Below are 22,128 nucleotides of genomic sequence, written 5' to 3' on the forward strand. Positions count from 1 at the left end.
GCAAATTGACAAAGATGAATTTATTCTGTGGCTTTGACAGCTCTTTTTCCATATGTTTTCATTTTAGTGCTCTGTGTGCTGCTGCATCATAACGACGAACGACCAACGTGAATAAAGTGCTTTAACTCAAGTTATTTTAAATTTGGAATATTATTTAAAAAAAAGAGTATATGTACTTACAGTCGTCGAAATATAAAAGGCCCGTTTGGACAGCTCGAAAATGTATGGGATTACAGGTGGTGTCAAACCTAAATCATAAAAAATCTAAACTATTATAAACTTTTGGTGCTTCAAAAGTTCTTTTTTCTTTCAGCCGTTTAAAAATAAGCCAGATTATGTGTCTTTTTATCTATTTTAACAAGTAAATCAAGATTAAATAGCAAATTTGTGTAGCTGTCCAAACGGGCCAATTATATTTCGAAGATAATAATATATATTTAAACCTCTAGCGAATATAGGCTAGACTGCGGGGTGCGCCAGGGGGGTCTGACCTCTCCGGACCTTTTCAATGCCTATATAAATGACCTCATCGGGGAGCTGAGGGGCACTGGTGTCGGCTGTCATGTAAGGGGTGTTTGTGTAAACAACCTAAGCTATGCGGACGACATGGTGCTACTCAGTCCCTCGATCAATGGCTTACGTAAACTACTTTCGGTCTGTGAGAATTATGCTAATTCTCATGGACTGAAATACAACGTCAAAAAAAACGGAGTTCATGGTTTTCAAGGCAGGAAAGGGTCCGGAGAGGGTTCCAGGGATCTCTCTTGATGGATCACCGGTGCAGCAGGTGCGGAAGTTCAGGTACCTGGACCACCTCCTGACTGAGGACCTCACCGACGACCAGGACATCGAGCGCGAGCGGCGGGCGCTCTCGGTGAGGTGTAACATGCTCGCTAGACGGTTCCACAGGTGCAATAAAGATGTAAAAATCACACTCTTTAGGGCTTACTGCCAAAACATGTACACCTGTCACCTGTGGACCAAATTTACACGCAAATCAATGAGTGCCATGAGGGTGCAGTATAACGACGCATACCGCATCCTCATGCGGCAGCCGCGGTATTGCAGTGCGAGGGTGCCCGACTTCTTCGCCATCATGAGGTCCCGGATCGCCTCGTTCTGGCACAGGCTGCGCAGTGCTGGGAATGCAATATTAATGAACGTTGCTAATGACTACAGGTGCCCAATCCTAAAACATTGGCTCTCTGTACAGCTGACCGCAAATCGCAAATGACCCTACCTACATCTTAAGTTTTATTTAGGTTAAGCTTTTTATTTTTATATTTTATAGTGTATTTTTAATTTTATAATTTGACCATATTATTGTACATTATTTGTGAATTTTATGTACTTATTTAATTTTAAATATGGGTATACACCTGCAATAAAGAATTATTATATTATTATTATTATATTAATAGCCGAATTTGTGTCCCACTGCTGGGCAAAGGCCTCCTTATATTTGGTCCAACGATCGCGATCCTCCGCCACTTCAGACCACTCAGGTAGGAACTTATCCAAGTCGTCCCGCCATCTCCGCCTAGGTCTTCCTCGACGCCGACGTCCGTCACTGGGCACCCACTCGGTGACAACTCTGGCCCACCGGTCCGGGTGCATGCGACAGACGTGGCCTGCCCAGGCCCACTTCAGCTTTGCGGTCTGTGCGCCACGTCAGAAATTTAAGTCAAGGAGCGTATTTTTTAAATATACTTATCAAATATAGGGATACCTTAGAGTAATAAATAGTGCGTCCTGCACTATTATGTAGTCTGAGCCTATCTGAAACCTAGTTAAACATTGTGAGATATGGCGTTTCGACTTTCTCCGTGTTCGGCATCATAAGGGTCACAGTGACAGTTAAATAAAGTCCATTTTTCTCTCCACCTTTAATTTGCAAGGTGCGGGTGCCTATATAAATAGAGTGAGTCGCCCGCGCGCCTCAGTTGGTTTTTGATTTTTGAAGTGAACACTTCGGCAAAATGGCTCAATGTAGCCACGGTTCTCGTCGGCTTCGCTCCGACGGGGAAAAATATAATATTGAATTTGCGGAGTCCTCGCTGCCGGGAGCTGTAGCGTGATGCGGACCAGGCGGCGCGGGGCCTGCCGGCTGCTGCGCACGCAGCCATTGCTGAGGATTTCGCAACGAAGGTTTGAGTTGATAAGCCGTGAGTAAAATGCTATTATTTACTGCTTTTAAAAGCTCAGCCACTGGTCATAATGCTCCGGCGCTTGGGGTTTTTATCCCACGCAGTAGGGTCCGATTCAATAGTCGTGATGGCGCTTGAGCTAGATACTTACATTAATTACCGCTTTAAGTAAAGCATATGTTAATTTTATACAGGAAAAAATAATAAAAATATATTTTTCTACCCTCAATTTCTAATATTTTTAGAAAACAGTTGATAAAAATTTTGCTATTACAATAATGCACTTGATTATAGCTTATGTAAGGCTTTACAAACAGGAGCTTTCCAGGACCGTCATAGGATTTTTTACAGGAAGCACGTGGCTCCGAGTTTCAGTATGTTGGGTCATTGTGGCATGTGCGGCGAGTAATGTGATCCGCCGGTACCTACCCGCTGAGGGTAGGCAGGCCGATTCGGTGAAATTGAAGTTTCGTGTAACCTGCACCCGGCCCTGCGCTCCTGCCCTGGCCACCGGTTCGTGCCACCTGCATCGCAGCATACACCCGGCCCTGTGCTCCTGCGCTGGCCGCCGTCTCGTGCCACCTGCATCGCAGCGTACACCCGGTCCTGGCCCTGGCCACCGGTTTGTGGTACCTGCATCGCTGCATAGACCCAGCCATGCACTCCTGCCCTGGCGGCTGTACACCCGGTCCTGGCCCTGGCCACCGTTTTGTGCCACCTGCATCGCAGCGTACACTCGGTCCTGGCCCTGGCCACCGGTTTGTGCTACCTGCATCGCTGCATAGACCCAGCCATGCACTCCTGCCCTGGCGGCTGTGTTGTCCCACCTGCATCGCTGCGCACACCTGGCACTCCTGTTCTGGTTGCCAGATCCAAACGCCCCCTGTCTGGGAAGAGATTTTATGCTCAGTGGAACCGCCTGCACTATTGCTAGCACGGTCATCATCATCATCAGCCATCATTATGAGTGACTTATTTAGAAGGTATCGAGTAACGTGCGCTATTCATCAGTGATTTTGGCATATGCAGACGAACGATTACTGCCAAGGTTGGTCATGTTAGCCATACAAGGGAGGCACACCAAGGAAGCCTGAGTAATCACCTGCAGTCGCCGTAGCCGCATCGGCATGGATGACGACAAATCGGGTAACGTGCACCGCTTCTAAAAGTGTTATAGTACCTACTTCAATTTGATGCCTCCGCTGAGGTAGGGTATTCTATTAAAGCAGCTTTCTTCTGAACTGCCCAAAGTGACCTGTAGACTGCTCCTGGGGATAGTTGTGCAATAATTTTTTTATTTCGATGTCTCTGCTGAAGAAACTGTCTAATGCAGCTTTTGTTCTAAACTGCCTTAAGATCATTGGACTGCTCATGGGAATGGTGACGCACGGTAAGTACAGGAGCGTTACTCTATACTGATGAGAAACGAACGAACGAGAGCTGTCGTGCAATCGGCACGTTTAATACATACAAACAGATAGAGCGGCTCGCGCCGCAGTGCACTGAAAGTTCGTTTTTCGTCATATAAAGTGACCCCCCAGACACTATCTTAAGTGTCATGACATCGGCAGATTCCAGCTTTGAGTCTTTTCTTTTCTCGGCCGTGCACAAAGTGAATCCCACCGGCGAGTGTTCAACCTAAAAGCACTGAGCTAATTCCTGATTTCGTGAAAGTCGCTGTTGCTATACCATACCGCTTCACAAGTTACCGAATTTATTATGATCCTACTGTCGGGTGATCATGATCGGAGTGTCATCGCGGTTTCTTAGTGGCACCATATTAGCTGTCTTCCTTATGTCCCAGTGGATTGTGAGTGTGTATCCGAGCTCTTTGTTGAAAAATGCGTGAACCTCCTACGCAGCAGCTGTCTACTAGTTGTGTATCGAATAAATCGAGTAACGGTGCTCTTGCACGAGACGACTACCTTTTGGTAAAATTATAACTTCCACTATTCTGGGAACATGCATATACCTACTGTGTACTGTGTATCACATCACGTGTAGCCGCAGCCCTACTCAATGTACGGGGCTAGATAATAAACAATGGCAGTCGTCATTAAATTTCTATGTTAAGACGCATTGTATCCATTGTCCACATGGTTCAGAGTAGGAGAGGCTGGTAATCCGTCATACAGGTCTCCTAGTACGGACACCAGTCTCTCACATAGATCAAAACTAATGTACAATCTAATCTTAGCATAACAACCTATACATTTTCTGTAAACATCTGTGTGAGAGAAAAAATAAAGATTTTTATTATTTATTATTATTATTATATTATTATTATGAATTTCGAAGGTCATCATTTGGAGCACAATCCAAAGGGTGAAAGTACCTATTCATGCCTAAACGGCTTCTCTAATGAAAATGTATTTTTAATTCGATTCTGGCGCAAACGTTTCATTACTATTTTTCAACACTGTATCTGCTGAAACTACTTAGACTGACTGGTTAACATGCAGACGTGCCGTTTTCACAATTCCATTTTGAGTAATCCTCAACTGTTTTATGGATCTTTCAGTTAGTTACGTAACTAGTTACCAAGTAAAAAATAACTTGTGTCATGCTCGTACTCGCATCTCATTTAGGAGCTCTCTGGCCTCTAGCTGAAGGCTAAAACTGGTATATATATCTACTAAGCTAGTACAGAGTTACCGGGCAGCGGTGACATGGTAGCTGCTTGATTTATTAGAGTTTGCTGAAAACTTTCTAAATAAGTAATAATTATTAGTCATAATATTAACTCTTCGCAGTTCTTTCAGAATGCAATACCAGGTCGCTGAAGTAGGTAACCTTCCTTAGCTGGACAACAACAAGCCTTTTTGTTTTAAAGAGTGTCACAGTTATTCGTCGTTCAACTGTCATATCGATGTCCAAGGACTTTTTCTTGGGTATAGCTAACTACCTAAGTTTACCTATAGATAGCCGCAAGCTATCTGCTGTTGGCGAACTGTCAGTTCTGATTGATAAGTCAGGCTCGAGGTGGCTCGTCCAACTGTCCATGTTCCCGCCACCATGATTGTTGCTTCCACAGATTAGAGAGTCTATGTTGGCTGTCGTTGCATCAGGTCTGATCAGGTACAACTAACATCTTTACGTACCATCTTTATTTAATCGAGCTATTTTATTTTGTTTTATCTAGGTTGACTTAATGGTTTCAAAATCGAACCTACAACAATGTAAGTAGGTACCTACCTACGTACCTTTGAAGTTGCAACAAGGCGAAGCCTTAAGGTTTTGGCCGAGATCTGCCCTTAGTGTTGACGAACATACCTAAAGGTGACCTTGTTAATGTTTTTCATATGAAGTACTGATCATTTTACTTATCCTGGTGGCATGACTGATCATTTACTTACCCAGCTAAGACATGTTAGCCGGGTTTCATTTATCAACTATTACAATTGGTATGGTTGTGTTAATCAATCTTTATTAATTGATGTCATCTACCAAGGAATGCTGCCGGAGCTCATAATATTCACACATGATGATACAGAATGATAGTAGCCCACAAAATCGGTGCAAAGGCTTATAAAATAACTTTCCTTCCTAGTAGGACTGCACAGGAACTCGTTAACCGCCGAGTTAGTTAGAATACAAAATTAGACTGTGTGTTACTTGTCAATCTAGAATATGAATATAGTGACCTGCATCATGTTTTGAAAAACTGAATACTTACTTAGTTATCCGCCAGTGTCACAGCCTTCATCTTATCTTTTCCAGTAGCTGATGAGGCTGAGATATTTAGTAAAATTATCTTCCCTTCAAGCACCACTCCTCGTTCCAAGGACTAGATGCCGCGCCAGGTGTTGCAGGCCGTGTCGTCGTACGGGGCTGACTGAGCAGGTCCTCGAGGCTCCAAGGTCGGCTGCTGCATTTCTGAGGTCAGTCCAGAATTACATACCCTAGTCAGCATGTGCTGACCTGAGCCCCAGCGGCCTGGATCGATATTCTACATTTTACAGCTTTTAAATATTGTTGCAAAGTATTTCACTGGTTCCATCCATTCGGCTAGTGTATGTTAAAAATATTGCCTTGACAATAACAAGATTTTGATCAATAATTACTTATAAGTATTGCTTTCGAAGAGGCACTGTGTGTATCCATATGTATAAATACCTACCTATATGTATAGGTACATACCTTCCATAACTTTCTGACAAGTCAGGAATAATAAGGAAGTACTTAAGTCTTATGTATACTTATACCTTTCTTTTTAGTATATCTATTACCTAGAAATCTATGCATTATAAATTTATAGATTCAAATATTTATCTACTGATATACTCATCAGTAGCTTATAATGGGTCACAGTTGGTTTTCTCTCCAGCATGCGATAATAAACACATCTCACAATGTTTAACTAGGTTTCAGATAGGCTCAGACTACATAATAGACGCATTTTTCCTGAAATAAAAATGACATATTATGTATCTAGCCTATCTGAAACCTAGTCATTTCTGCATGGTGATATTACAACTGAGGCGCGCGGGCGACTCACTCTATTTATATAGGCACCCGCACCTTGCAAATTAAAGGTGGAGAGAAAAATGGACTTTATTTATAACTGTCACTGTGACCCTTATGATGCCGAACACGGAGAAAGTCGAAACGCCATATCTCACAATGTTTAACTAGGTTTCAGATAGGCTAGATACATAATATGTCATTTTTATTTCAGGAAAAATGCGTCTATTATACCAACTTACCCACGTCAAAAGTAGTTAAATAAAATGCTTGCCGAATTTATTACAATATTTTTATTAACTTATAATATTTTGAAATAAATATACCTACAAACATGTACCTACTTGTCGAATAGTTTAGAAATAAAAATACCTATGATTTTTTAATAGTAGGTAGGTAGGTACTTACCTACATATTTAATAGTTACACTTGTAGGCATTATTTTATTATGAACCTACGTTACCAAACTTGATCATAAATAACATAAAATACCAACCTAAATCTTATAGGCATATAACATAAGTTCAGTCAATCAAGCAAGAACTATGCCCTTTGACACTTCTTCCTCCCTGAGGCGTCCGGCTTGCAGACCTCGAAGGAGTTGCATTTCACGTTGTCACAGTAGCTGCCAGGACCGCCGGCTGCGAACAAAGTGCATTGTAAATTATTAAGACCAAATACAGGGTGTTGCAAAAGCTGTAACTCGAAAGTGGGTGACAAATCCTGAAACACTTTTTGAAATAGGTATATAATCTGCATTTGTCTTTATTATTTTTGAGACTTTTTTTAAGACAAGCTATACGAGTCCAACATTTACAAGAGCCGGGTGTGTTAAGATGAGAAAGACCATGGACAGAGTTTTGTGCTATTCCAAAGAAGGTACCTATGTTCAGCAAGACGATCTCGATCATGAGTGTTTGGGACTAACATTTTCGTGGCTATATCCGATACGAAAGCGGCAAGACCTTCCGCAGCGTGTCGTTAATAAACAATAGTGAAAAGATTGACCAGTCAGATTAGTACCAGTCACAATACTTCACTGAACGAGGCTCCTTTCGTGCACCACCCATTGGATGATTACTGATCAAGACAAAATCTTACACATGTAAAGGTTGTCTTGAAAAAATCGCTTTTAGTGATAAGACCGCCTTTTTTGTACCTATGTGTTTATATTTAAGCTTTGTATAATCTATTCTTGTGTACAAATAAAGAATATTCTATCTATCTATCTATCTATGTATGCCTTGCACTCACAAGAATACTTATCCTTCCCGCCAGCCCCGCTGTTCCCGGCCGGCTCCACACACGACTTGGCGTTGCAGGAGTTGGGGCAGCACAGGCGGCCGTGGCTGCAGTCGTACTGCTCCTTGCATTTGGGACTGCAGCTGAACGTCTTGGACGGGAGGGGGCAGCTGCCCGCTGGAATGAGGAGCAGTGTGGGAATCACTTGAGTGTTTTGAATAGGTAAGTACAGGGAAAATCTCCAAAAGGGGTAGCAATCGAAGCCGCGCGACGACGCAATACTTTTGTCACGTCGTCTTGGCGCGTATGCCCCGTGCTAGGCTAGCTAGCGACGTACAGACATAGTAACGATGATAGACCGGGGATATAGACATAAGTGTTCGGATTAACAAGGCCGAGGACAGAGTCATTGGAAGAGGCCAGAGATAGTGGTTTACTTGTATGGAGTTATTTGATGTACCTAACTGAAACTATGTAGTTACTATATGAAGTCCATTTATTTGAACACTAATTACATGCACAAGTGAAAATGAGCACGTCCGATCGGGCCGGTGATGTCGCGGGAAGAGAGCGAGCCCTTGGGTATCCCGCTGTGCCTAGGGTGGCCACAGGGCGACACAAAGTGTGCCAGATGAATTGTATTAAAAACTACCATGGTTACATAATCTACCAAGGGTGGCTTTCGCCACATCACCCCCCTACGGAGAAAAGAAAGTTATACAAAAATAAGAGAATGTGTTGTTGGGGTTGATTGCTGCCCACAACAACGGGGTTGATAGTTAATGATAATTGATAGTTTGATAGGGTGAGTGCCGAACCGCCGCGTGACGTATGATAATGAAAAGACGTCGTAATGTGTGAACGGTATATTGAACACTGAAATATGATTATGTAGGTACAATTGTCGCTAAGTCTAAGTAGGTCGCACGTTTAAGTAAATGCAAACTAATGCCTAGATGTTAACTCTAACATCTTCCCCACTCAGAGACGAGAGAAGATAATATTGAAACGAAATGATAAAATTGAATACATGATCTACTGATAAGGTAATGACTAAGTAAATTATCTGAAATTGATACATTTCTTAAATAGAAGTTATTCCAAAAATTATAATATTAATAGAATTAATCTAAAGTTAACAGTTAATCTAATGATAGTTAGAAAATGATTTTGTCCAATCACATTGATCGATTGTACTTATTTTTACGCGCACATACTACTGGTATTTTATGACCACTATCACTGCACTCATAAGAGAGATTTTGCAATCGAATGTTGTCACTACACAACACACTGGAGTGGCCCACCAGGACCGGAGAGCCCGGGCGGGGGGCCACTGGGCGGGCTGCCGGGGCCGCCGGCGCCCGGGCGCGCTGCCTGCCGCCGCACGCTCGCCGCCACGCCACCGCCGCGCCGACGATCGCCAGGGTCGCTACTATCCCGTACACCGCCACGTAGTGATGAATGTCATGATTGCTCATACTGCTTGATACCAGAGGTACTCTCTGCTTCATGTCATCCAGTTGTCTCTGAACTTCTGATAATTGTTGCTGGTGCTCTTGGTCTGATATTGATTCTGTGGTGATATTCTCTAATGGCAGCGTTATATTAAACATGTGATTAATAGCAGCCATTTTTGGTAGTTCTATTTCTGAGTGCAGTACTAATTTGTTGGATTTCTGATTGTGTGAGTATAATGTAAACTCTTTTGATTTTATAGCACAATCGGTTCCGACAGCAAACATGCCAGCTGATTGTAATTGTAATGATGTAATCTGATCTGGGCATAATAATTTAATCGGGCATTTATCGCAACAGAAATAAAAGTATGTATTTATTTGACTCAGCTCTATCCATTCGTTGTCGCATAGTTGGACAGCTGTTTTACATAGACTTGACCCATTTTTCTTCTGACACACATCTTCGTCACTTTTGATTGAATATACTGGAGACCTTAAGTTGCAAATGATTGATGACTGATCCCTCTCCATACATAACTGTAATTCATTTTGAGACACTCGAATCATCGTGTCCTTTCTTAGGTTGATAGCAATGTAATTTGCTACTGGAACTATGCTGACTTTACGATTTTGTATTTGATGGGGAATCGGTATTATTTTTAAAATCTCGTAGTAGTCTCTGGTGACTAAGGGTATGGTTATTTCAATGATGATATAGTTTTTTGATAGTTTTGCTCTAGTTTTTAATAGATGATAAATTTTCGCTAAGTTTGAGTCTTCACCAGGCAGTGTAAGGTCCTTGGTAAGATGAGATGATATGATATTGAGCTCGTGTTATATGTTGATATTAAATTACTGGTTATAGCAGCAGACATCGTGAAGTCATTGATTAATGATATGCTGTTCAAGTCTTTCTGAATATTATTCTGATTCTGTTCTAAATTCAATAGTCTCTTGTTGATCGCCTTATGATGTTTATCCATAATATCCTCAGATCTTTTGATAAAGTTAAACTCTGCTTCAACTATCGATGTCTGGTTTTTCCACAACATTGCTAAATGATTTTGATTTTGCTTGATGAGGTTGATGTCATTCTCATATTTTTCTGCAAACTGGCTGTCTAGTACACCAAATAAGGTATTAGCTACGTTTCCCACGAGGTTGACTAAGCCACGTCTGCGCCGGCGCCTCACCGTCTGTTGATTTGATAGTACACCATCGTAGTGCTTTATTTCTCCGAACTCGTGTCGCAGTTGTAACATGATCTCTTCACAGTGTGACTGACTTCTTATCTTGGTACATATTTTGTTTATGTAATATAAGTACTCTGTAATTGTCGACAAGCCGTCTCGGTATGGGTTCATGTCATAATAAACGATAAGCCGCCACTCATCTCTTATTAATTGTGCGTTTGATATTTTGTCAAAATAGACTGATTGATTGTTTTTGAACGTTGTATAGTTGTAGGTACATTCGGAGTTTGATATTAGGCTGAAGAAGAACAATAATGCTGATACGAGTAATGATAGGTTGAATGGTTTCTTCTTTTTGATTGTTCTTTTTGGCCTTTTGTTTTGTTCAGTGGGAGGCAAGTTGCGTTGAGCATTTGATGAGTCATCGCTTTCTGCTGCTTGGTTGTTGATAGTTTGATAATTTTGCTCTACAGGCAGTATTGATAATTTAACGATAGGACGTTTTATTATGCCGTTTTTCGTTTTGACAGTTACCACCCTCACGTATCCGTCCTTTCCCGGATGGACCTCTAAGATTCGGCCCATTGGCCACTTCCCAGCCGGCAAATTCGCGTCATTTATGATAACTATATCTCCGACCTTGAAGTTTGGTTGAGGGCTACGCCATTTACCCTTGATGGATAACTGCGTCAGATATTCATTTCTCCATCGCCTCCAGATGTCGTTGAATATTTTTTGAGTATGATACCATCTACTTCTATGATCTTCTTCCGTTTCAATCACGTTTAGAGGAGGACCGCTTGCCAAAAAGTGCGAAGGTGTTAAACAATCTAGCTCATTCGGGTCTTCTGTGATTGGGCACAGGGGCCTACTGTTCAAACAGGCTTCTAGCTGAGCGAGTAACGTGGAGTACTCCTCAAATGTCAGTTTTTGATCGCCGACAACCCTCTTTAGGTGATGTTTCAGTTGTTTGACCTGACTCTCCCACAAACCTCCTGCTGACGGCCATGATGGTCCTTGGAAATGCCATTCGATATTCATATCAGCTATCTCGCTCATGAACTCTGTACCGAATGTTTCTTTGATCTGTTCGTATTCTTCTTTCAGTTTTCGGTCAGCGCCAATGAAGCAGGATCCAAAATCGCTGTACAGGTGCCCAGGTGTCCCTCTTTTTGCTGATAGGCGTTTTAGGGCTGCGAGCATCGCTGATGTTGATAAATCCGAAACTAATTCGAGATGCACGGCTTTTGTGACCATACATACAAATACCGCAACATATCCTTTTGATGTTTTGGTGCCTCGACCTTTACTAGCTTTGACATAAAGATGGCCGGTGTAATCGACACCTGTATGATAAAACGGTCGAGCGGTGTTGATTCTTGGCTCCGGTAGGTCGCCCATTAGTTGTTGATGTTTTGATGGTGAGTGCTTTCTGCACTTAACACACAATCTTATTTGCTTTTTTACAACACGGTAACCACCAATAATCCAGTACTTTTGTCTGATTACTCCTGTAGTCATTTTAGGTCCACCGTGGAATGTGAGTTTATGTGTTTGATCTATGATAAGTTCCGATAATCTGCACTTTTCTGGTATGATGATCGGGTGCTTCATATCGGGGTGCATGTTAGCGTGTTTCAATCTACCCCCTACCCTGAGGATACCTTCCTCGTCTAAAAAGGGCGTAAGACACAACAGTTTGCTCTTTCCGCTGATACTCTGGCCTGATTGTAATTTATCTATCTCCTTGCTATACTCAGCCTGCTGTGTGTGCTTTATTATTATGATTTTGCTGATTCTGAGTTCGCTGATGGACAGATAAGGTTTCCAGATTTGCTGTTTTTTGTGATGTTTGTTTGATAAATATTGCACGAAACGCTTCAACCATGCGATTGAACGTACAACTTTTTTCAGGGAGCTGAAACGGTTGATGACCTTATTGATGACGTCATTGTTGTCTTGCTGCGTGACGTTTACTTGTTTTATCTTTTTGATTTCTTGATCGGTTTGATATGTTTCCTTTTCAGCGGTTGTTTTTTCGAACTCTCGAAGCCATTCCGGCCCGCACCACCAGAGGGCGTTGTTCTTGAGTTCTGTGGCTGATTGTCCTCGGCTAGCACAGTCTGCCGGATTATCTGCTGATGCCACATATCTCCATGAGTCTGATGGGATGGTCTTCACCACCTTTGATACTCTATTGGCCACGAAAGTTTTCCAACGTGCTGGCTCACCCTGCAGCCATCCTAGCACTATTTTACTATCGCACCATCCGTAAACTGATATTTTATAGTCTTCTGATAGACATTGTATGACTTTCTCCATAACAACTGATAGTAGAAGAGAGCCACATAGCTCTAATCTAGGTAATGATACCTTTTCTTCTTTGGTGCTGCTAGCTGGAACTAGTCTTGCCTTTCCAGTTACTTGGTTGATTGATACATGGTCTCCTCTCTTGATTTTACAGTAGATGACGCACGCATAAGCTTTCAGAGACGCGTCGCAGAAGCCGTGCAACTCAATCTCGTCGCCGTTTACAGTGCCAAGCCATCGTTGTATTTGATAATAGTTTATATTTATGATGTCCTCTCTAAGCACCATCCATTCTGTGGTTAAATCTTTTGGTAGTTGATCGTCCCATCCAATCTGTGACATGAATACTTGCTGGAACATAATTTTTAATTTTGTAGTTAGTGGGGAGAGCCATCCGATGGGATCGAAGATCTTCGAAAGGTCTGATAGGAATGATCTCTTTGTCACCACTTCTGATGATATTTATAGGTGATTTTAATATGAGTTCTTGCTCTTTAGAAACAATGAATAATTTTGAGTACTTTTTATCCTTTTGTGGATTCACTCAGCATAACTTTGTTCGTAACAGTAATGGCCGTTGCTTAGATTTAGTTTTAAGTACAGGGGGTATTGCGTCGGTGACGGTGGGTCTGTCGGAGGAGCCGCTGGTGCCGGTGGACGCGCACCACCCGCCGCTCGCAGTGCGCCTGCGCCTGCGCCCGCCCGCGCGCCCCGCGCCTCCCGCGCCTGCCGCGCCTCTCGCCCCCTCCCGCGACTCCTTTTGTAAATCTTGGAACTTTTACAAAGCAGATTTCCGTTCACTGTATTCTGCGATTGCTAATATTGACTGGTCTGACCTATATCTTATAAGGGATGCTAATGAGGCGGTTGATGTTCTGTATTCTAGGCTAAACAAGGAAATAGATAAGTTCGTGCCCAAAAAAGGGTTAGGTGCATACAAAAATAAATATATTTACCCTGATTGGTATACAGCAGACCTCATCAAGGATATTAAGATGAAGGGGAGACTTCACAAAGAATATAAGGCCAGCGGTTGTAAAGAAGATTATCTTCTTTTTGCAAAGGTTAGAACCAGAGTTAAGGAAAAAATACATAGGGACTATAGCGCATACCAAGATAAGTTACAACGTGAATTTGCACGCGAACCGAAGTCCTTTTGGAGGTTTGTTAAATCTAGGAGTAAAAGTTCAAATAAATCTAGGCTTGAAAAGGATGGGACGGCTTTAAACGACGAAGAGTGTGCTACTGAGTTCGCTCGGTACTTTCACTCAGTTTACTGTGATCGAGCGCCTGAATTATCAGCGTCGCAGGCGTCGCGCGCGGGCGGCAGTGAGGGCGCGGCGCGAGTGCACTTGCAGGCGCTAGCGCCGGCCGCCGTGAGCGACGCTCTGCGGGCGCTCGCGCCCAAGCGAGCGGTTGGACCGGATGGCATTCCACCATACCTAGTTAGAGACTGCCGCGAGGTGCTGGTGGGCCCGCTCTGTCACATTTATAATATATGTTTAGAGAGTTCCACGTATCCAGACTGTTGGAAATTGACTAGAGTCATCCCGGTGCCAAAGGGCAGCGGAGGAACTGACGTCAAAGACTATAGACCGGTGGCTATTCTTTCCACATTTTCTAAGGTCTTCGAATCCGCTCTATATAAGGTTATTTATACAGAGATTAAAGGACAACTGAGTGATGCTCAGCACGGTTTCCGCTCAGGATGTAGCACTACCTCGAATCTTCTGAACTTTGTCACTGCCATAACACCACAAGTAGATCAGAGGGTGCAGGTCGACGCGGCCTACTTCGATTTTTGTAAGGCCTTTGACCTAGTTGATAATGACGTGCTTCTTCTAAAATTGGCAAGAGCAGGATGCACTCCGAAGACGCTGGAATTCTTTGCGAGCTATTTAATAGATCGCAAACAGTACGTACAATGTGGAAACCATTACTCAGACCCTTACCGCACGCTATCCGGAGTAAGTCAGGGAAGCAACCTGGGGCCATTGCAGTTTATCATTTTAATCAATGATCTGCCTGAAGTCGTACAATCTTCGGGTTGTCTATTGTTTGCAGACGATCTCAAGTTGTTCGCCCCAATTTCATGTCAAGATGATCAGATTCGCTTCCAGCAGGACATTAACAATGTCGAGGAGTGGAGTCGTGAGAATAAACTGTCTTTCAATGGTTCCAAATGCTGCGTAATTACTTTCAGTCGAAGTAAAAATCCGGTACAACATCAATACACTCTAGGGGGGAGCCCAATGGAGAGAGTAACCTCGGTACGGGACCTCGGCGTGCGAATGACTTCGGATTTATCGTTCAAGCAACATATAACGGGAGTATGCAAACAAGCGTTTAAGACTTTGGGTTTTGTGCTCAGAACAGTTAGAGGTTTTAAAAATATCACGGCCATTAAAGCTCTATTTAATGCTTTAGTTCGTAGCAAACTAGAGTTCAACGCCGTAGTGTGGGCTCCTAGTGAAGTGAAGTACAGTAGCATGATTGACAAGATTCAGAATAAATTCATACGTTTTCTCTACATGAAACTGTACGGAGTCTATCCCGGATACCCACTGTTGTACCCAACTCTATTCGTGCTAGGAATGGTAGGTTACAATAGGTTGGAAGTTCGTCGTGATCTGGCGTTGACATCATACCTTTTTAGGATATGGAGAGGAAAGACTGGCAATCCCAGTATACTTCAGCAGCTGCGGCTGACGGTGCCTAGCAATTCTTTAAGATCGCGTAAATCCCGCACGTTTGCTGCACCCTGCGGCAGGACCGCCCTGCTCCGGCAGGCGCCCGTCACCCGCGCGATACACCTCTTGAACAGGATCGATGATAGGACGGACATTCATCATTGTCCGCTGAGTGAATTCACGAAAGTTGCTTTGTTTGTTATCTGTTACGGATAGGGAGGCTCCTGTATTTTAATTTATTTTAATTGTTTGTTTTTAAATGTTATTGTTTGTGGGTCTAGCTCTAGACCTTAAATTATTATTAAGTATATAAAATTATTTTAAGTAGCTACACTATTGAATTGGTTGTAACTGTAATAATAGTGTTAGTTTTTTGTAAATAAATAAATAAATAAATAAATAAATATTTCAATTTTTGATTGGAATGTGAAACAGTCTTGAATGGGGTTCCAACTTAACCCTAAAGTTTTTGATGTTTCTGCTTGCTTAAAGTCAAATTCTGTTTGTTCTGATTCTGATGTGGTTGATATAGGTAAATGATTTGATTTCCACTTGCGCAGGTTAAATCCTCCACTCTGGAGCACCGACATAAGGTTTTCTTCCAGTTCTTCAGCTTCTTCTGCTGTATGACAGCCATGCACGAGATCGTCCATGTAAAAGCAGGACTCAATGACATCTGCTGCAATGCTGTTTGGGTTGATTTCTTTTTCATCTGCCGCTAGTCTCCGCAGTGTCATCATCGCAAGGAACGGTGATGAGCGGAGTCCATAGGTGACACATCTTAGTTGATATTCCTGGAGTACATGCTCTGGTGAATCTCTCCATATGATCTTTTGAAGGTTCTGATCTTCTTCATGCACCCAGATTTGCCTATACATTTTTTCTATGTCGGCTGTGAACGCGATTTGATATTGCCTCCATTTAATGATAAGCGTTTGAAGGTCTTGTTGAAGATTGGGCCCGCATTCCATAAGGTCATTAAGGCTATGTCCTGTTGAGGTAGGTGCTGACCCATTAAATACTACTCTAGTCTTAGTAGTTGTTGATTCTTCGCGTGTGACACTATGATGCGGCAAAAAGAAGGTAGGTTTCATATTGCCGTCATATGTTGATAGTTTCATGTGACCGAGCGATAGGTACTCATGAATGAATGCTTTGTAATCAGATTCCATTTGTTTATTTTTACAGAATTTTCGCTCTAATTGACGGAATTGAGCAACAGCTTTATTTTTGGAGGTCCCGAGTTTGTCCTCGAAGTTTTCCTTCATTGGTATCCTCACTTCATACCTGCCGTCCTCTAATCTCCGGGTTGTTTTTTGATAAAAATTGATAACTTGTTCTTCTGATGATGATAGTTGCGATTTGTCGGTGATATCTTCTATTTCCCAAAACCTTTTTATTTCGTCAATATCGCATAATGTTACGTTGCATTGTAATGTTTTAACATGACCACACAAAATCCAACCCAGCTGTGTTTGCTGGGCTATAGGTACGTTCTCATGTTGCTTGCATATTCCTTCCAACAAAATGATAGAGTATATATCAGCGCCGAGCAGTAAATCGACTGGCCGACTTATATAAAACTGTGGATCAGCAAGTTTGATATTGTTTAAAAATGACCATTCTGGTTCATTAAATGAGACACTGGGTAAATTTTTGATAAGAGATTTCATGATAAGCACCTCGGTCTCGAATTGATAATTGTTGTCCATTGATGAGCAACAGATTTTGGTGATACCTTTACAAGTACTTTCCTTAGTACCTACTCCTGATATGATACCGTGGAATTTGCTTCTCGATAGTCTCAATGCCTGCGCTGCCTTTTCTGTGATTAATGATGTTTGTGATCCTTGATCTATAAGTGCCCTTAATGTATGATATGTACCATCCGCTGATTTTACTTTTAGCATAGCTGTGGCCAACAGTACTTCGGGTGGAACATCACGTTGTAGTGACACGTGAGTATTTTTATTCCTATTTGGCTCAAACTTGATGTTCGATGATGTCGGTCGCGATGCTGTTTGGCCATATTGATGGCCTTGCGAAAATGCGTCATGTAAGATGGTGTTATGATCTGAATTGCATTTTTGACAGCGTTTTTCTGATATACACGGCTTTCCAAAGTGACAATACAGACAATTTTTGCATAACTCATGCTTATTGATGATGTTTAATTTTGATTTATTGTCCATTTCTAAGAATTGAGGGCAATAGAATAACGCGTGTTCGAATGTGTCGCAAATCGGGCATCTTTTTGCGAAGTTGTTGTTTTTATTGTAGACCGGACGTGCGCTACTTTTATTCAATGACGTAAATGATTGCTGGTAATTTTTGTTGAAATTTTTTGGCTTGATAAATGATATTTTAGATTTTTGTGGGGTGATATTTTCCTCGATCTTAGTTTTTCCGGAGGCTGACTCCATTTTCCTGAATTTGCCTTCCAGAAATGATAAAAATTCCGCAAGGGTGGGTAACTCAAACGGTTTTTGGAGAGAATCGATGTATGCCTCATTTGTACTCGCATCTAGCTTTTGCGACAAAATGTGGACTAGTAATGGGTCCCAAGTGGCAGTGTCGATTCCTAGATTTTTGACTGCGTTCAGGCACTCGATGGTGACGTCATGAAGTCGCTTGATCTGGTTGATAGAAGCTTGATTTTGCATCGATGGTAGATTTAACATGATATTGATATGAGCTGAGAAGATGAGCTTCCGGTTATTATATCTATTGTTAAGTATTTCCCAGCACGCTCCGTAGTTATCGCTGCTTACTTTGAGGTGTTGTATAAGGCGCTCCGCCTCACCTTTAACTTTAGATTTCAGGAACTGCATCTTCTGCGCATTAGAGAGCGATGAGTTGTTATGTATGGCCTCCATGAAGAGATCTTTGAATGAGGTCCATAAGTGATAATTTCCGTGGAATTGAGGAATGTCCAGAACTGGTGTAGACTTCTCACGATGCTGCGTGCTCCACATTTTCTTATTGATGGCTTTTTCATCTCATTGTAACACTGCTCGTACTCAGAAAATGCTTCTTCATACTCCAGATTCTGACCGTTCAATTCTCCATCCAACTCCCAATGAAGAGAATCAATAGCTCGCCACCTGATTTGCAGCGTCTTAAGACAATCTTCCAATTCCCATCTTTCTGATAAATCGTCTAAATTAATGCTTGATAATGTTCTGTTTAAAGCTCGAAAATTGCTATTTTGTTTGATAAGTTTCTCAGAGCATCTCTCTGGCTGCATCTGTTCTGAGGGATCGTCATCGGCGTCGTGTGAACTAGTCTTCACTTTGAATTTGATAGGTGCCGGGGTCAATGTTGAAGTGTCCCGAGGTACGGCTCCTGACTCTTTCATGCTGTCAACAGGTACCGAATCCGTCGCCCGACTAGTTCCAGGTGCTGCTGAGGCCGGCTGCTGCATCCTTGACGCCTCATCGACGTGCTCATGCTGTTGTGCTGTTCCCGTTCCCAATTTTAGGACGGGTGGTTTCATAAAAGGTGCTGATACTGATGATTTTGATTCCTTAATTTGATTCATGATATATTCGTAACGAACGCGTACTGCCTCAAAGACGCTGTTGACGAAATATTCGTGCGATTTGTCGTCAAATCCACATAACTTAATATGATTACTTTGAAATTCGCCCCAATAACTATTGAGCACATCTAATTTCCGCTTGAAATAATCAGTTTTTGATTTACGATCCTTGGGGTCTTTTTTAAAGTTGATATAGAGACTTTCCATAGCATCAATGATTTGCTGTTGCGTAGCTAGGATGTCTTCCATCTTGACTTCCATTTTTTAAGTTGAGAGCAAGCAAAAAAAAAGGAAAGATCTTACTTGATAAAGCTGGCTGAAGATGATAGTTTGATGGTTCCCTGACTCCACAGGTCTCCAAATGATAAATCCTTGCAAAACAATAGGTAAACCACTCGCGAAGCACAAATGCTAAGATTCACGACACTCGCGACTGATCCCGCCTGTTCCGAAGGCTCGAAGGGCCAAAACGATGTTGGGGTTGATTGATGCCCACAACAACAGGGTTGATAGTAATTGATAATTGATAGTTTGATAGGGTGAGTGCCGAACCGCCGCGTGACGTATGATAATGAAAAGACGTCGTATTGTGTGAACGGTATATTGAACACTGAAATATGATTATGTAGGTACAATTGTCGCTAAGTCTAAGTAGGTCGCACGTTTAAGTAAATGCAAACTAATGCCTAGATGTTAACTCTAACATGTGTTAAATATCAAAAAGAAAATACAGACAGAAAAAGTTATCAAATTAAGTACAAAAGTAAATAGCGCACAAACCGTTAAACAATGGCAAGGGTAAAATAGGTACTTAGGTAAACAAAAAAAAAAAAAATTCATAGCAAATAAAAAAAGGTTATTTAAAGAGCTACAAAAAAAAATGTTACAACATTCAAGTAAAAGTTACACCTTAAAGATTAACAGAGTTGGCACATACTTTGGTTAATTAGATAAGAAGACGAGATAAATCTTAAAATTATCATGCATTTATCGTCTTTATTAGTATAAACAAATTGTATAAACACAATAAAATGAACATGTTCTATAAAACATATGAAATTCGTATTGTGATACAAAATGATAAATAGTTTGTATAAAAAAAAAAATATACTTAGGTCTAGAATGTCTTTGAACCTAATTTGTCCTACCATAATACGTAGGTATTAATAAAACTTGAAAAAAAAATGGCTGTTGGAGATGGGAGTGCACGAATGAATTATCAGTATGTATAGCCGGAGGCGCCTGATTGCTGGTAAAAATGGCAGCAGAATCAGGGAAAATATAAAATAAACAAATAATAAGCGGGCAAATACTGTCCGTTCCTATCTCAGGTTTCATGAATAGAGCCAAGAGTCTTAAGTGCCAGCCAGAGGATGCCGCGTAGTCCACAGTGAGTCGGGACTGAAAACGGCAAGAGAACCCCAGTGAGTCGGGGTAATATGCTGCTGCAGTGGCGATGTCCACGGTGAGTCGGGAGACTGCAGTACAGCATGGTGGCTCGGTGCTGCGTCGACCAGGAGAGGATAGCCCTACTTGCTGACCGGTCGAAGTGCAGTGTGCTGAACCAAGTAGGTGACGTCGGTCGAGGGTGTGACCAGGTATGCGCGTTCGCTGCATGCTGATGGTCATGATTCCCTTTGAAACCGGCGCTGGCTGGTTGACTCCAGGTGGCTAATGAGATATGAGATGCGGAAGGGAAGTCAAAAGACATGGCATAGAGGCTGCTTTGGGATGTTTGAACGGCTATACTGGGGGTATTTACAACGTCGCCAGAATGGCGGTTTGATTTGGTAAAGAGCTGCCCTTCCGAGCTTTTAAATCGACATCAAATTTTATACCATCAATGTTGATGAGCTTTTTGAAGTTGTCAAGAAGGCTTTTTAAAGCATTTGCACACTCCATATTAAAACAGTAAAAGGAGTAGTTAGCTAGTTAGTTAGTAGGACAAAGTAACTTAAAGTCCGCTAAAACACTTGCACTGCACTGTTCTATTGTTTCAATGGGTCGCGTCGGAGCGGCGGGTCGGCTTGGGTCGGCGCAGGTAGTCGGTCAGTCGGCTTGGGTGCGAACTTGACCAGATGTTGCGCAAGGGCGTCAACGGGGTCTGCGGCGGCGGCGGTGGCGGCGGCGTGGGTACGCGACGCGAAATTACGCGGTGGAGTGTGTGTGGTCTCAGAGTTATGCGACCACGAATTTGATGAATTAACACAGCACGGTTCGGAAAAACGACGAGAAAGTGATGAGATGTACAATCTGGTAGCACTGCAGATATCGATATATGATCGACGTCACGAGCGTCTGCGATAGTGGATCGACGTCACGAGCGTCTGCGATAGTGAATCAGCTGTCCGTATTTACGATCGTAAACAAATAACTAAAGCGCCTACGGTTCTCAAAGTTTACCTAAAGTTTATTCGTTGCACAACTAACGTCCCCTATCGTTATATCTTGTGAATATCTACGGAAAAAGCGGTCAAATTTATAAAATATTTGGTGAGGTGAGTGAAACTTACCCGACACTTACACTTTGTGCACCATATATTATCGGCACATTGGTGACATCTCGTGAGCGCATAAATACAACTTTTCACGCGCCATCTAACGGTTTTCTGCGGAACTCAATTGTACGATACGGAATAACTTACAATGACCAAGTCATGCGGCGCGTGCAAGAAGTTCCTCTCCCTCACAGATGGCGTTAAGTGCAGCAAATGCAGCACCCATTACCACCGCGCTTGTTTGGGTCTTGGACCATCCAACAAGGCCTCGGTTTCCTCATCGTGGGAGTGCGATGCCTGCAAGCGGCTCGTCCCGCGGGGCAACCGCACGGAGACCCCGGTGAAGAGCCTACTTAGCGGTGATGATAGCGAAGCCACAGCTAAGGGATCTCTCATTACCTCGGGTGATTCTTCATCAAGTCCCGCCGCCCAAAGTATGACGCTGGAACTGACACTGGAGATCCGTCAACTGAGAGAGGATCTTCAAGCCGCGCGCGGCGAAATACAACAATTCCGTGCGGAAATGTTCGACTTGAAATCGTCTCTCACTGACACTAATGACCGGCTGGCAAGCGTAGTCTCT

At 42.5% G+C, this 22,128-nt stretch overlaps 1 protein-coding gene across 3 annotated transcripts in view; it reads right to left on the bottom strand.

The window, feature by feature from the left end:
- The window catches only part of LOC105388873 (WAP, Kazal, immunoglobulin, Kunitz and NTR domain-containing protein), a 43,732-nt gene that overhangs the window by 14,757 nt on the left and 6,847 nt on the right, over positions 1-22,128 (bottom strand). For 2 of the 3 annotated variants that reach the window (XM_011559900.3, XM_048628365.1), the window contains 2 exons: positions 7,866-8,030; positions 7,076-7,252 (listed from right to left, as the gene is read on the bottom strand). In XM_011559900.3, the coding sequence (XP_011558202.3) occupies positions 7,155-7,252; positions 7,866-8,030 (263 nt within the window). In that variant the 3' untranslated portion in view covers positions 7,076-7,154. Of the gene's footprint in view, positions 1-4,582; positions 4,585-7,075; positions 7,253-7,865; positions 8,031-22,128 lie in introns of those variants that run through there. The other variant, XM_048628364.1, reaches the window with a different exon arrangement.

This window comes from Plutella xylostella, chromosome 20, assembly GCF_932276165.1.
Source record: "Plutella xylostella chromosome 20, ilPluXylo3.1, whole genome shotgun sequence".
NCBI lineage: Eukaryota > Metazoa > Arthropoda > Insecta > Lepidoptera > Plutellidae > Plutella > Plutella xylostella.